General features: G+C 34.3%; 1 protein-coding gene across 2 annotated transcripts in view; it reads left to right on the top strand.

Moving 5' to 3' along the window:
• Positions 1-2,222: 2,222 nt before the first annotated feature.
• Positions 2,223-13,205, top strand: part of LOC107008028 (protein VASCULAR ASSOCIATED DEATH 1, chloroplastic) — a 24,485-nt gene continuing 13,502 nt past the window's right edge. Inside the window, exons 1-13 of one of the 2 annotated variants that reach the window (XM_027915572.1) lie at positions 2,223-2,465; positions 2,665-2,724; positions 3,886-3,936; positions 4,113-4,178; positions 5,229-5,324; positions 5,433-5,531; positions 8,981-9,075; positions 9,149-9,333; positions 10,119-10,159; positions 10,281-10,368; positions 10,507-10,593; positions 10,677-10,731; positions 12,902-12,968. In XM_027915572.1, coding sequence (XP_027771373.1) covers positions 2,271-2,465; positions 2,665-2,724; positions 3,886-3,936; positions 4,113-4,178; positions 5,229-5,324; positions 5,433-5,531; positions 8,981-9,075; positions 9,149-9,333; positions 10,119-10,159; positions 10,281-10,368; positions 10,507-10,593; positions 10,677-10,731; positions 12,902-12,968 — 1,185 coding nt within the window. In that variant the 5' untranslated portion in view covers positions 2,223-2,270. The remainder of the gene's footprint in view (positions 2,466-2,664; positions 2,725-3,885; positions 3,937-4,112; positions 4,179-5,228; positions 5,325-5,432; positions 5,532-8,980; positions 9,076-9,148; positions 9,334-10,118; positions 10,160-10,280; positions 10,369-10,506; positions 10,594-10,676; positions 10,732-12,901; positions 12,969-13,205) is intronic. The other variant, XM_015206915.2, reaches the window with a different exon arrangement.

Below are 13,205 nucleotides of genomic sequence, written 5' to 3'. Positions count from 1 at the left end.
TGAGAAGTATCAATTGTCTTATCTTAGAATTATAGACTATTAATTATAATTACTTAAGAACAAAAGAAAAACAAAAAGAAAAGTCTCTTTACACTCAATTCTAATTATAATCTGTAGTCAAATAATAATAATTCACTATTGATTTGATACATCCCTTAAAAATAATAAATAATAGGGTTAATACTATCATTTTATCCTTTTCATTTTATTAAATTAAATGTTTTGAATTTTTTAGATGATAAATGATATTTATTAGCAAGGGTAAAGTAGACACAAAATGTAAATTATTTGTATTTTTAAAATCGGACCACTATTGTTAGACATTTTAGTATAGTGAACAGCTATTCTTGAACAAAAGGAATAAAATACAAAGTTAAATCTTAGAAGAGTAAAGAATTTTTTTGTGTATTCATTTATTTATATTAAATATAAATAAATAAATATATACTTGGTACGATATTATTATTATACGAGTAAAGGTTTTGACTAAGCTCAAACATCTTTTGGAACAAATTATTACAAATTTAAAAGAAATAAAATTATTACAATGACACAATACTAAAATATCTGTGTTTTATGATTCTAGAGCTATGAAAAAATCTCACACTTAACTGAAGTCATGAGAATTATAAAAAAAGATTGTTTGAATAAGTTTAATCAAAGACTCAATTATACCATTAATTTAAAATAAAAAGTTTGCATTGAATAATCACATTTTACATGAAACTGCATCATACATTATAAAATTCAAACATGAATTTTATATTAGATTGAGTAAAATTTAATTGAGCATGAAAATGTATAATTTTTAATATTAATAAATTAATTCTTTACCTTCTTCCTATTAGTCGAATAGAGTATCAGGTCTTATAAATTCAAGATCGTTTGATAGTTGGTTTGTAAGTGAGTTTGTGCATGTATTAAATCTATTTAAGTAACGTTTAGCTAGTTAGGAAGTAAGTTAGTACAATGTTTGATTTGTAATGTGGAGACTGGAGACTCATATAACTACTACTTGTTATACTATGAATTATGAGGGCACCTATATACGCCTATGTCTCAATTTTTGTGACACATTTCGGATTTCGAGATTTAAACAAGTCTATCTTTGATCGTAAATTTATCATATATCATTTAAATATTTTGAATTGTCAATGATTGTGACTTATAATACTTTCACATAGATTACAATTTATAAATTTTATTTTTAATAATTTGAAAATTCATGAAGAAATTTTTTATCAAACTTAAACCGTTTGACTCTCGAAAAACTATTTATTTTACATAAATTAAGACAAATGAATTATTACTTTATGCAGAATAGAAGATGGATAACTAATACATAAATAACCAAACTCACATAACTAATACATATACAGAATAATACATATTTTTTTACAATTGATCCCTGTATTACTAATTTTTACGTATGTTCTCAAAGTCAAAGCTATTTGATTATTCAATAGGGAACAAAACAAGGCTAAGATCCAATCTGTGCTATCAATATTATGATTAAATTAATTTTTTTAACCAAAAATTAAAGACTAAGATCGATAATTTTACGTCCTCTTTTTAACCATTTGAACTTTTATCTTTCTAAAAAAGTGAACTTATAAAATATACATATAAAAAAACAATAACTATCACATAAGTCCGTGTGTATTACATAAATTAAAAATACCATTCTTTACTTAGTTTCAACAATTCTTTTTCTTAATATATACTTTACTATGTAGTTTTTTCATACGACCAATCATATACCTTTTTTTTAAAAAAAAGTTCCAACCATCCTTAATATCTACTTTACTAAGTGATTTTGTTATTATATCTCAATCATGTACTTTAATTTCGTAATTTATGTACCTAACTCTAATAATAGTGATCTAACCATGATTTAAAGCATGTTCGCATTGATTTGTTTTATATACTTTTAAATTAAAATAGATTTTAAATAAAATTTAAAATATTAAAAACTTATTAATATTTATATTAATTTAAATATGAAATATCAAAGTAAATAAAAATTATATATCAAAAATCTTTTGAAATTTGATTTATAAGTCAAAAATCAATTCAAACGTATTTACAGTTAGAGGAAAAAGGAAGCAAAAAAGGTCAAACATAAGCATATTAAAATCCGGTAACAAAACGACGACGCGCTGGAACGTTGATGTAACCGACACGTCAACGCCCGTGATAAAATAGCCGTTTACACTTTCTTTTGACTCTTCGTTGGCTTATAAATTAATTTCACAACCACCATCACCGTCATGGCTGCCGTCGTCGTACCGGAGAAAATCATGTCGCCGTCGCCTCCGCCGTCGCAGCATATGCATCTCTCACCTTCTACTTCACGGCGCAGCACGGACCCCGCCTCTGACACTAACGCCTCTCCCGATCGCCGTTCTTCCCTTGATCTTCCCTCTTCTTCCACCTCTAGCCCATCACGGTTGTCTGATGCTCAGGTTACTATCTTAATTGATCTTCTACTTGACATTGCATTTGAAGTTCGAATTATTAATATAACACTTCAGAGAAAATTTCTTCTCTGATTTTGTTCCACGCAAATAACAACTTTCAATTTTCAAGATTTTTTCTACTATGATGACTATGTTTAAACAATTTTCCTTGTTGTGGTTGCTGGATGGTTTGACTTTGTGACAGAATCAGCTAGCTTTGAAGAGTGAAGAGTATCGACTACTTTTTCGTTTACCACCTGATGAAGTGAGTGAAATTCTCCTCATGTGCTTAGTTTTCTTGAACTGGTTATTTCCTAACAAAAACTATAATGTGCTTGTAAATTTGAGGGATACTCAAATCGTTTCTTTAAATTGGATTCTCTGTGAATTTCCTAGCCATCAATTTGTTGTAGTTTGTTTTATGGTTATGAATCAAATTGCTGTACTTTACTTTATGGTTATGTATGCTGTAGTGTGATTCACTGAGGGATACCATTTGTCCTTGTTTACTTGGTATTTTTATGTCTTTAGAAGTGTCGGTATTTCTAATTACCAATTCTTGTTTGGGGCATATTTCTGTAAGTCTAAAAAACAAGTATTCATTTGGAAATTTACCGAAAAGCTAATCATAGGTTCTTGCTCCCGTTGGACCATTTGTATCTATATGCATCAGGATCCTGGATTTTCGAATTGAGAGAGATACTAAGAGAGATCAAGAATTCTTGACTAGAACCTGGATTCATGTATTCCTTTTTTGGTGGTTATGGAAAATAAACCTCTCCGGTTATTGCCTATATATTTGGTTTAAATTTGGAATGAAGTAGGACGGTTGTGCTAGGTTGATGCTAGTGTATATTAATGTTGGATTATTCTAACTATGATCAGACCTCTAGAACTGAATGGATATAAAAGATTCGTATGACCGAGAACTTATTCCGGGTTGAGTCATAAACAGGATATGTTTCTGTTTGAGATGTCCGCATGCTTAAAAAAATAGTAGGTTGTTCACTCAAGTAAATGTGGTCCTAGTGCTTATTGGGGAAAAGTTATCTTGAACCGTTTGCTAAAAAAAAGTACTTAGATTTCATGTGTCAAAGTTATACTTGTATGTGCACCCCATATGTGTCAATTTATCAAGTTCATTTGTTCTGCATCTAATCTTTATGTGACTGTTTCAAACTAGGAATAGATATGATTTTTTGACCTTTTCTAGTATACATTTCTTCACTTGTCAAAGTGGTTGATTGAGCATGTCTGATGTAATCTCTGTCTCATCTGTATAAAGAACATACTTCTGGATCTTCTTTCATGTGACTGAATAAGCTTTCAGATCTACATGCTAACAGATATTTTATGTTTATGTTCTGATACAACTACCACGCCTCCCATACAGTTGTGTCTGATCTTCCTTATAAATTCTTCATAGGTCCTGGTTCAAGATTTTAATTGTGCGCTGCAAGAGAATTTTCTACTTCAGGTAACCTTAAACTATATGACATTTTATATCCCATACACATTAGGAGAAGTAGTCTAAGCTATAGTTGAACTTGTTGCTACTTGAACCACAATCATATTTCTTATATGTAACATATTTTTTCTTTCTTTCTAATTTGGTTTACAAGCTGTTGTGAGTTGGTTGTACTTTTGTTGCAGGGTCATATGTATCTCTTTGTCCATAGTATTTGCTTCTATTCCAACCTCTTCGGCTTTGAGACAAAGGTTTGTTGTTTCGTTTTTTTTTTTATAGTTTGATCTTTTATAAAGCCTAGATTTGATTAGGTAGGATTTCACTGCTGAAAAGGTGTTCATCGATTTTGTCCACAAATATAGCTGAGATTTATTAGTTGCATTATGCAACTGTTTTGGAATTGTTATTAAAACAGAATATAATAGACATCACGAGGTCGAGAAAGAAAGAGATTTCATGCCAGTGTGAGAAGGAAAATGCAATATTTTATCTTTTTGGAATCGTTTGTGGTGCCCTTCTTGATTGAATTTCAAATGAATCCCTCTTCGTAATTCAAGGTTGAAAGAACAGGTAGTATCTGTAATTTAGAACTGGATATGGCGATTGGATTTGCATAAGATACTTATATTCTAGCCATTTGAAATGGGTGCTTCAAGAAAGTGAAGATTCCGAGTAACACTAAAAAAGGTTTGGTTCACATGTTTGGACTGATATAACATATAGAGGAGGATTTAGGCAAGGGCGGCTATGATATCATCTCATGTGTTAGTGGGAGGTCATCTGGAAAGAGAGATATAAAAAATGCTCATAGAGGGATGCTGTATTAATATTCTCTCTAAGCAGTTGCTTTGAGAAAAGTCTTGTGATCTGAAGCCTGAAGGTGATGGATATTTGAACACAAGGGAGACTCTCTTTTCTATGTCTTCCTTTGTATTTTCCCCTTTATTTGTTCTTCAAAATGGGCTTTATAAATATGTATCAATTTTATAATATTTTTGTTGACTTCGTGCTTGTGTGCTATTGAAATACTTTGGACTTGATGCATAAAATCGTTCCTGCCATTGTTGGCAATAGAAGGGTACACCATCATGAGGTCCTACTGAATGTGTGTAAAGGATTTATTTGTATGTATTCTTCATAAAGCAGTTGATTGTTAAGCTTCTACGACTGACTAATAAGCTCCATTGGACATTTACGAAGAATTTATACTGCATGACCCATGATGTCAGCTTATGTCCTATTGTTTCTCTTTCTCTTTCATTTTACCTTGATGCAGACTAAATTAATATGTTCATCTGCAGAAAATTATTCCTTTTCATGAGATAACGGCAGTACGAAGAGCTAAAGCTGCGGCCATATTCCCGACCGCAATAGAAATAGTAGCTGGAGGAAAGAAGGTGATGTCCTTGATCTGTGATGCTATGTTACCGTGCTATATGCCTGTTCTCGTCCTTTCAGATTACTTCTTACATGGCAAAGTCTTGACATGCCTTCTGTTAATGCAGTACTTTTTTACATCTTTCCTTTCCCGAGATGAAGCTTTTAAGCTTATCGATGATGGTTGGCTACAACACAATGGTGCAGCTAAGGAGTCTGCGGATCTGGTGTGTTTGTAACTCATAGCTTGGCCATTTATAAAATGCATAGTCATGTTGCAATATGAAGCATTCCCATGTCATTTTGCCTAGTGCTGGCAACTTATGAATACTCTATTTGCACTATCTTGGTTACTCAATAATCATCATGATTAGTTATTCCTTGTGTAGCCCTGCATTGATTTATTTGCCAGTTACTTAAAACCTTGTAATGGTTTTTGTTACTTTCAACTCTGAAGATGAGTGAGAAGAACATAACTTTTCTAGGGATATAAATTCAAAAAGAAGGATGCTGCAGCTTGGGGTGGGTATAGTTTAGGCCAACCTGAAATCCAAACTAAAATCCGATTCTTTAGGTTATCTGGATTATGGATTGGCCTTCGGATTTTTTCTTTATTTTAAGAATTTGTGGATTTTGGATTGGATGTTGGATTTAGTTTTACGGATTTGCGGATCTTGAATTTTTTATACCTTATATTCATTCCTACCCATATTATATGTGCCAAATACTAATAAGTCCAATTCCAAAGGTCCAATAGATAAGTATCCAATGACCCTCTTAAGTGCCACACGGCATGAGGGGCAGAGTAACCTCAATTCTTGTTAATGGTACAGAGTTATACATTCTGATGAGCGAAGTATTAGGTAAATTGAGGTAATGAGGTAATTTGTAATGGCTTGCCTTTAGGCTCAAGGTCAAAACTGAAAAACTGAACTTAAAAAATCTAATCCCATCCGAGCTTATTTGGATTGAATTATGATTGTCGTTTCTTCAATCTTAAAATTGAATATCCTAGCTGTCTTAAAATTGAATATCCTAGCTGGAGTGTGTATGTCATGACCCAAGGTAGAACCCCTAGGCGTAAGCGTATAAGACCCCGACAAGTCCCATGAAAGCCACTTAGCATACATAATAAGAGATAATAGAAAATTGAGAGAATTTAAAAGACAATTTCAAAACATAATAAAATGAAGCGGAAGTCTAACAATGTCTCAAAGCCATCTAGTACAAAGGAGTAATCGGGACGTAGCTCGTACATCAAGTTCAAAATTTGAAATGTAAAGAAAATACGAAATAAAGGCTTGGTCCTCGGAACATGAGAATTCACCAATTTTCAAGCTAAACTAGAAGATCCCTAGCCACGGAAATGCGAATCTGGAACTTCGCACCCTACATTTTTATAAGAAATGTAGGCAAGAGTATGCATCAGTATGAAAATGTACCTAGTATGATAGCAATGCATAAAACATATTAAATCATGTTATATGCAATGACCAAGTTAAGACATGAATTAAAAAGAGTTAGAAACATAAGTCATAAAACACATTGTCAAAGCAAGGTAACTTCTTTAAAACATTCATGAGTTCTAAAAGTAACCTTAGTTCATTTTTGTGGAGATTTGCCTTTAACCGACATGTAAGATCATGTGGACTATTAACATGGAATCTGATGTCTACCCCACACCAAAAAGGGATGTCTTACTTGCCAAGGTAAGAACATGAACTTCTAGCTTATGTGAATCTAATAGCTAATGTCTATCCAGACAACCTATGATGACACATAGTTTATGGGACATGGGTAATCGCCACTTGTCCACTCGGTGCTAAGCATAAATCCCACGGAATATTGGGTTATTCTTAACGTTTCTATCATTCATGAGACACGCGTAATCGCCACTTGTCTTAGCATGGGAGGTCATGAGTAATCGTTGCTTGCCTCATTATTAGAATAACTCCTTAACTTTGATTCATTTTATGTGAGAAAACCTTTTACATTCATATGTATATGAGAAATGCTTTCACAACACAACAACAACATTGATGCTTCACTCTCAAAGCATCCTTAAAACATTTACATCAATTTCATAAGAACATGCATAATTTCATAAACTCATCTTTCATAGTTCAAAACTCACATTATATCATCATAGCTTGGAAAACATGGGTATGCATGGGTTCATGAGAATTCATCTTACATGCATAATAGTTCATAAAATAATCAAATAAATCAACATGGAATGGAACCCATGACATGGAAGAAAACCCTAACTTCAATTGGGGATTTCTAACTTCAAAATTGAGAAATTTAGGAACTCTATGGAGGAAAGGGTTCCATAGATGAATATTATCATACCTTAATGCCAAAAGCTTGACTTCAATGGAGGAATTGGAGAACTGACTTGAAGTTTGAGAGAATGAATTGATTTGGTTGGAACACTTTGGGGGTTAAAAACTTTTATATAGGCTTCTAATAGAGGGAAAAACGACATAGTATTATACTAGAATAATTAGGAAAAGACCCAAAAGCCCTGTCAGACTCCCATCGACGGCCCGACCTACGGTTCGTGGGTCCACCTACAAACTGTCCTGATCGACCATGGATGGGTTCAAAGACCATGATTTTTGGACCCCCAATGACGGACCCATGTACACGTTGTGGGTCACCTATGGGCTGTACATGCCCAGTCGTGAGTCTCAACTTTGACTCCTAAAATTTCTCCAAGTCTAGGACTCACCTACGAAACCTACCTACGACCCGTGTACTAACCAACCGACATTTTGGAAAACCTTTGGACTGCCACCCACGAAATGACTCACGGAATGTGTGTCAGTCCACGGGCCGTGGTTGGCTTCGTCGGGACTGGCACCAGATCCTGCAAAAAGCTGCAATTCTACCCTTTTTGAATCCGATGTGTTAACAGTGTAAGGATGTTGAATTGAATATTCCAAGTTGAATCTCTATTACATGTTTCCACGTTACTTTTGGATTTATTTCCTTCAATTTCTTTTAGTTATTGGTTGAATTTCAGATGAAAGTAATTAGAATTTCTTCTTTATCGATATTCTTCACCGTGGAAATGAAACATGATATGCAACCAAAATTTAAGCAGTTGCTTGAGGGGGTGCTTTTTCTTGATAGTCTTATCTATGGGACTATGACTTGCAATTTTTGCATGAGAATACCTGAGAGTAAAATGGATGGGATTCAGCTGTACCCTTCTTTGATATGGGTACTAAGGATAGTTGTCCCCCTTAGTTCACAACCAAGCACATATAATTTGGAGTTCTGATGTGAAGACCTTTGGCTTACTCGTTGCAATGGTGCTGATTTCTGGCTAAGTTGCGTGTCAAGTCTCAGATATTTGGGTCATGTGCCATTTTGCTGCTTCACTGGCATTCTTTAAAGTTGGTTGTAAGAGCATTAGCATCATCTCTCTTAGATTGTTTCCTTACCATAATGGCTCTGCAGAAGTTCTCTGAACTTGGAAATTTTACTTCCTGGTTTCTTCTTTTTATTGCTCTTTTATTTTGCAAAGAGAAGTTTGAGGATTTTCCTTGTATTCATCTTCTGAGGAATTTCTGCTTCAATCCAATGAAAATATTTTTGCTTACCTTATGTGCTTTTCTGAGTCTTGTCATTGCAGTTGTAACTGTTTTGAACTTTGCTTTGATGTCAGGAACCACAATCTGATCTAACTTTCCTAGATAGTGGAATAGTAGAAGGAGCAGATAGTTTCAGGCAGGCTACGGAAGGGGTGGAATGCCTAGAAAGGTATCTAGAGTCAAGTTAGGAATCAACTGCCCTTTTTCTGGAGTTATTTCAGTCTGTTCATACATGTGGCCAGGAATGAGGACAATATGGTACAGGAAGACTCAAAGCCATTAGTCAATGGTCAGTTTGAAATTGTATCAAACCCTTCAGGAGTGCAGGACAACGTGGAGGAAGAAGTGGTTATTGTTCAAAATACTGATTGTTCACCATCTGAGAAGTCCTATGGTTTGAAGCAGGAGGATTCAGATGCACCTAGGGGTCAGTCAAATGTCCTTTGGGCTTTGTTATTTTTCAATTGTGTTCAACAGCCTTTTCCATTCAATTAATGAATATAACTTCTGCTATTTAAAGAAATGATGCTTATTCATAAATGACTGACATTCGAGATTATCTGCCTCTCCTGTGACAAAAGTATGCTCATGTTGTCTTGCCCTTGCACTTAATTTCTTCATGAACACAAAGAAGCTGCAGTGAGACGAGACTAAAACATGAAATAGAATTAAAGCTAAAATACAATGAGGCTTTTAAAGCTTCGCTGTTCATTTAGAACCTTCAACTGGGAGGGGCTGCCTTTTCCCTTTCCTTGATAATCTATAGTGCCCTCTCTTTGGTCCGGTTTTTTAATCCTATTTCTGTGCCTCTGTTTGCTACAATGGTGCTGGACATGCTCATCACAATGTGAGAGTGTTCTGCTAGGACTTCCCTTTTTTGTGAATGAAGAAACATTTACTAGGCTTATGAGCAGGTTCACTTCCCTAGTACTAGACACAGATGCTGTCTGGTATTTTCTTCAAGGGTGGGTGTCTATTCTTAGAGTTCAGTACAGGTTAATGCTTAAGTTTCATTAGGCAGATGAATACCTTTAACCAGAAACAATATTCTTTTTGGTTCTAGTATCCATAGGTCCAAAAGCGTATAAAGGCTTAAAGCAACTGTTTCTTGGACTCCACCAGCGAAACGTTCCTTTTTTTATGCCATCTTATTCGTTGTTTTCAGTTAATAAATTTAGCTTAATTGCTTCTTTTATTTTTTCCTTCATGCAGTCCCTGAAGGGTTTACACTTGTTGCAGAGGCAAAATTTCCGGTGATATAACTTTTTGTCTTTTTTCCAAAATCTTTCATTTGTTCTGAATCCCTAGTTTTCTGTGTGATGGACGTGTAATGACTATAATTGGACTGATTTCAACCTAGTCTGTGTGGTGCAGGTTACGGTTGAGAAGTTCTTTGAACTCTTCATTTCAGATGCCGGTGTTGCTTTTCAGGAGTCATTCCGTAGAAAATGTGGTGATAAAGGTTGACATCATTCATGGATTTTTCTGAAGCAGATATATTTCAACATATTATGTTAGTTAGCTTTAAAAACAATGAATCACAATAAACTTATGAGTAATTATGCAGTTTCTCACCTTAACCTGTGGTCTTGTTTTTCAGATTTTAAGTGTACACAGTGGCGTCCTCATGAAGAATTTGGGCACACTAGAAATTTGTCGTTTCAGCATCCTATTAAAATCTATTTAGGTGTGACTATGCCTCTATATAACATGGACTCTCTCAAATGGATTTAAGATATTTTTTTTAGGACTAATGTAAGGTTTCATTAGGTCCAAAATTTGGTGGCTGCCACGAGTTTCAGAAGTGTCGTCGTTACAGAAACAGGTAATCTTTTTTTTGTCCAGGAGATCTGTCCTAACTTCTACTATCTTGCTACTGTAACTCATTGATCTTTTTTCCTACCGATACTGGCACTTTAAGTTCTTTCTCAAGGCTGTAATTCTCTGTGCTTCTCCATGCACCAGTATGTCTAATAAATGATAGAGTTCTTCTATGCATAACATCATTTTTGTGGTTATGTTTGAGTTTCTCCAAAAGTCGGAGGGGTTTGAGCCACCTATAAGTTAATCAGTCAACAGGCTTTGGTTTGTGCGAAGTTGTCTAGCTTAACATTGAGTGTGCTATGGATTCTTTACTTTTATATGCATCTTGTATTATCAATATCAATAGTCTATTTGTCTCTATAAAAAGATAACACTTTGCAAAGCACATGCTTCTTTAAGATCTGTCATCCATATACTACTTTTGGTGTATTCATGAATATTCTCAAGAGGCCAAGGACATTCCTGGTGTTTTAGATTATTTATGACGTTTAGGTGGTAGGTTTTGCTCATATGACTACTACTTGTAATTATTACTGAAGTACACCTTTGGTGTAGTACTTTGTTTATTATAATATGTTAACTGCTAAAAAAAAGGTCCATCATCCATGTACTTAACGAAACCTTCAACTCTTCCTTTTTGGTAATTTAAGATGTTTGTCACATAAAAACATATGTCAAGTACATTATTACTAATGTTTTTCACAGCTAATATATGATTGAGACACCCGGTAATCATATAGGCACAAAAATTTAGCAAATCGCGAAACAGTATGGTAGTAGTTTGGTTGGCTTTAATATAGTGTCCCCAGTAGCAGCCAGCTCTGTCATCTGCCAAACAACCATGTTAATAATAGCAAGTCTGCCATCTTTCAAACAATCATGTTAATTCAGAAATTATTAGGCAATCACGCGGTAACAGTGGTCTAACATCTAGTATCAGCTCTTGTTAGCATCCCTAGCCATCTCCTGGCAGAAACAGAGTCTGGATAAGATCTCTGACTTGGGGTTTTTATGTCCGTATTTCAGTTTGATGGGTGGTTGGGCAAGCATTAGGTTTGTGCGACATAGCTTTTTATATTTTACATGGTAATAGTGAGGAGTTAATGATGTATGGGGCCAAAACATAACAACTTATTATTCTATAAGTTGCAGCCTAAAAGTGCTATTAATTGGTAGAAAAAAATTGAAAGAGAATATTGTTTGAGGTCTAAGTTAAGTGATGAGAGAAAGAAATAGATGAATGGAGTAGTGATTTATTGACAAAAGCATGTAGGCTGTAGCCATGTACTAGCTTTTTGGCTCTTAATTCCTTGTTAGAAGAGATGATTCGCAAAAAGAGGTTCAGAAGAAGAGACATTTTGATGTTTTTGGGTTGAGTGATGATAAAATTTAATAAAGAAACTTTATGTGCGTTGGATTTTATGCATCAAACTACGTATAAATGAGTGCTACATGTGCAAAAAAGATGAAAGAGGATACCAAAGGCCTCCTTATACATACCCGTCTTAATGTTGTAGAATCTGATACCTAAAATTCTTTGGAATTCGTCAACATACCCCAGAATTTCTCATGATGCTGATTGGAAGCTGATATTCTTGTTCCTGTTAAAGAACCTTTAATTTGGTTTAAAAGACAAATTATTTGGCATTGGAATGAAATGGACCTGAATAGAGTAAGAATAAAATGATACTAATTTGTTTGGATTGAAACATAGTTGATTGATTCTATCTTTTTTTGGTATAAACAGTTGATTGAAATTCATTGATTTTTAAAATTCACTAGGATATCCCAATGAATCAAGTAACCTTCGGAACAATGCCGTTTGGTCCATAAAAAGAGTTGAATCTTTAAGGAAATGGCATGTATCCAGGCCTCTATCCTCCTCTTAAATCCCCCTCTTCCATATATGGCTTCAAGAGAGAAGAAAAATCTATTTCATTTCACTACTTTAATGAGAAAATCTTTTTAGTTGCAAGTTGGTAAATTCTTTAGACACATAATTGATCTATTTTCTTCCTGAAGAAATGTCCCATGCCTGCATATGTCGTAGACAGTTTGATCTTTTAGACTCTCTTCTGTTTTCCCTATCATTTAGAAATGCACAGCTTTTAGTGTGTTGATTTGCTATTGATATGTAATGTTGTTATTTTAATATGCTACTTTGATTTCAGTCACCTGGTGATTGAGTCATCACAAGAAATCAGTGGTGTTCCTTTTGCAGACTATTTTCGAGTGGAGGTATGAGTTTTACTTTTCCTAAGGTCTGATTTCTCGTTAGAAATAGTACTCCCTGTGGTTATCTACTTCTGGTTTTGATTAGAATTTATTTCAAAACTGCACTTGCCTCTTATCGTTAGGGTGGTTCCAATTCATGCTAGATGACTGATTTACAGATATTGGTTCCAAGGAAATACCTCATAGATGGAAACGTAAAAGGTAGACGTTGACTGAAAGCAAAAAAAGAACCTTACCCCC

The sequence above is a fragment of the Solanum pennellii genome, chromosome 1 (genome assembly GCF_001406875.1).
Source record: "Solanum pennellii chromosome 1, SPENNV200".
Classification (NCBI taxonomy): domain Eukaryota; kingdom Viridiplantae; phylum Streptophyta; class Magnoliopsida; order Solanales; family Solanaceae; genus Solanum; species Solanum pennellii.
This window is presented reverse-complemented; position numbering and strand designations above follow the sequence as displayed.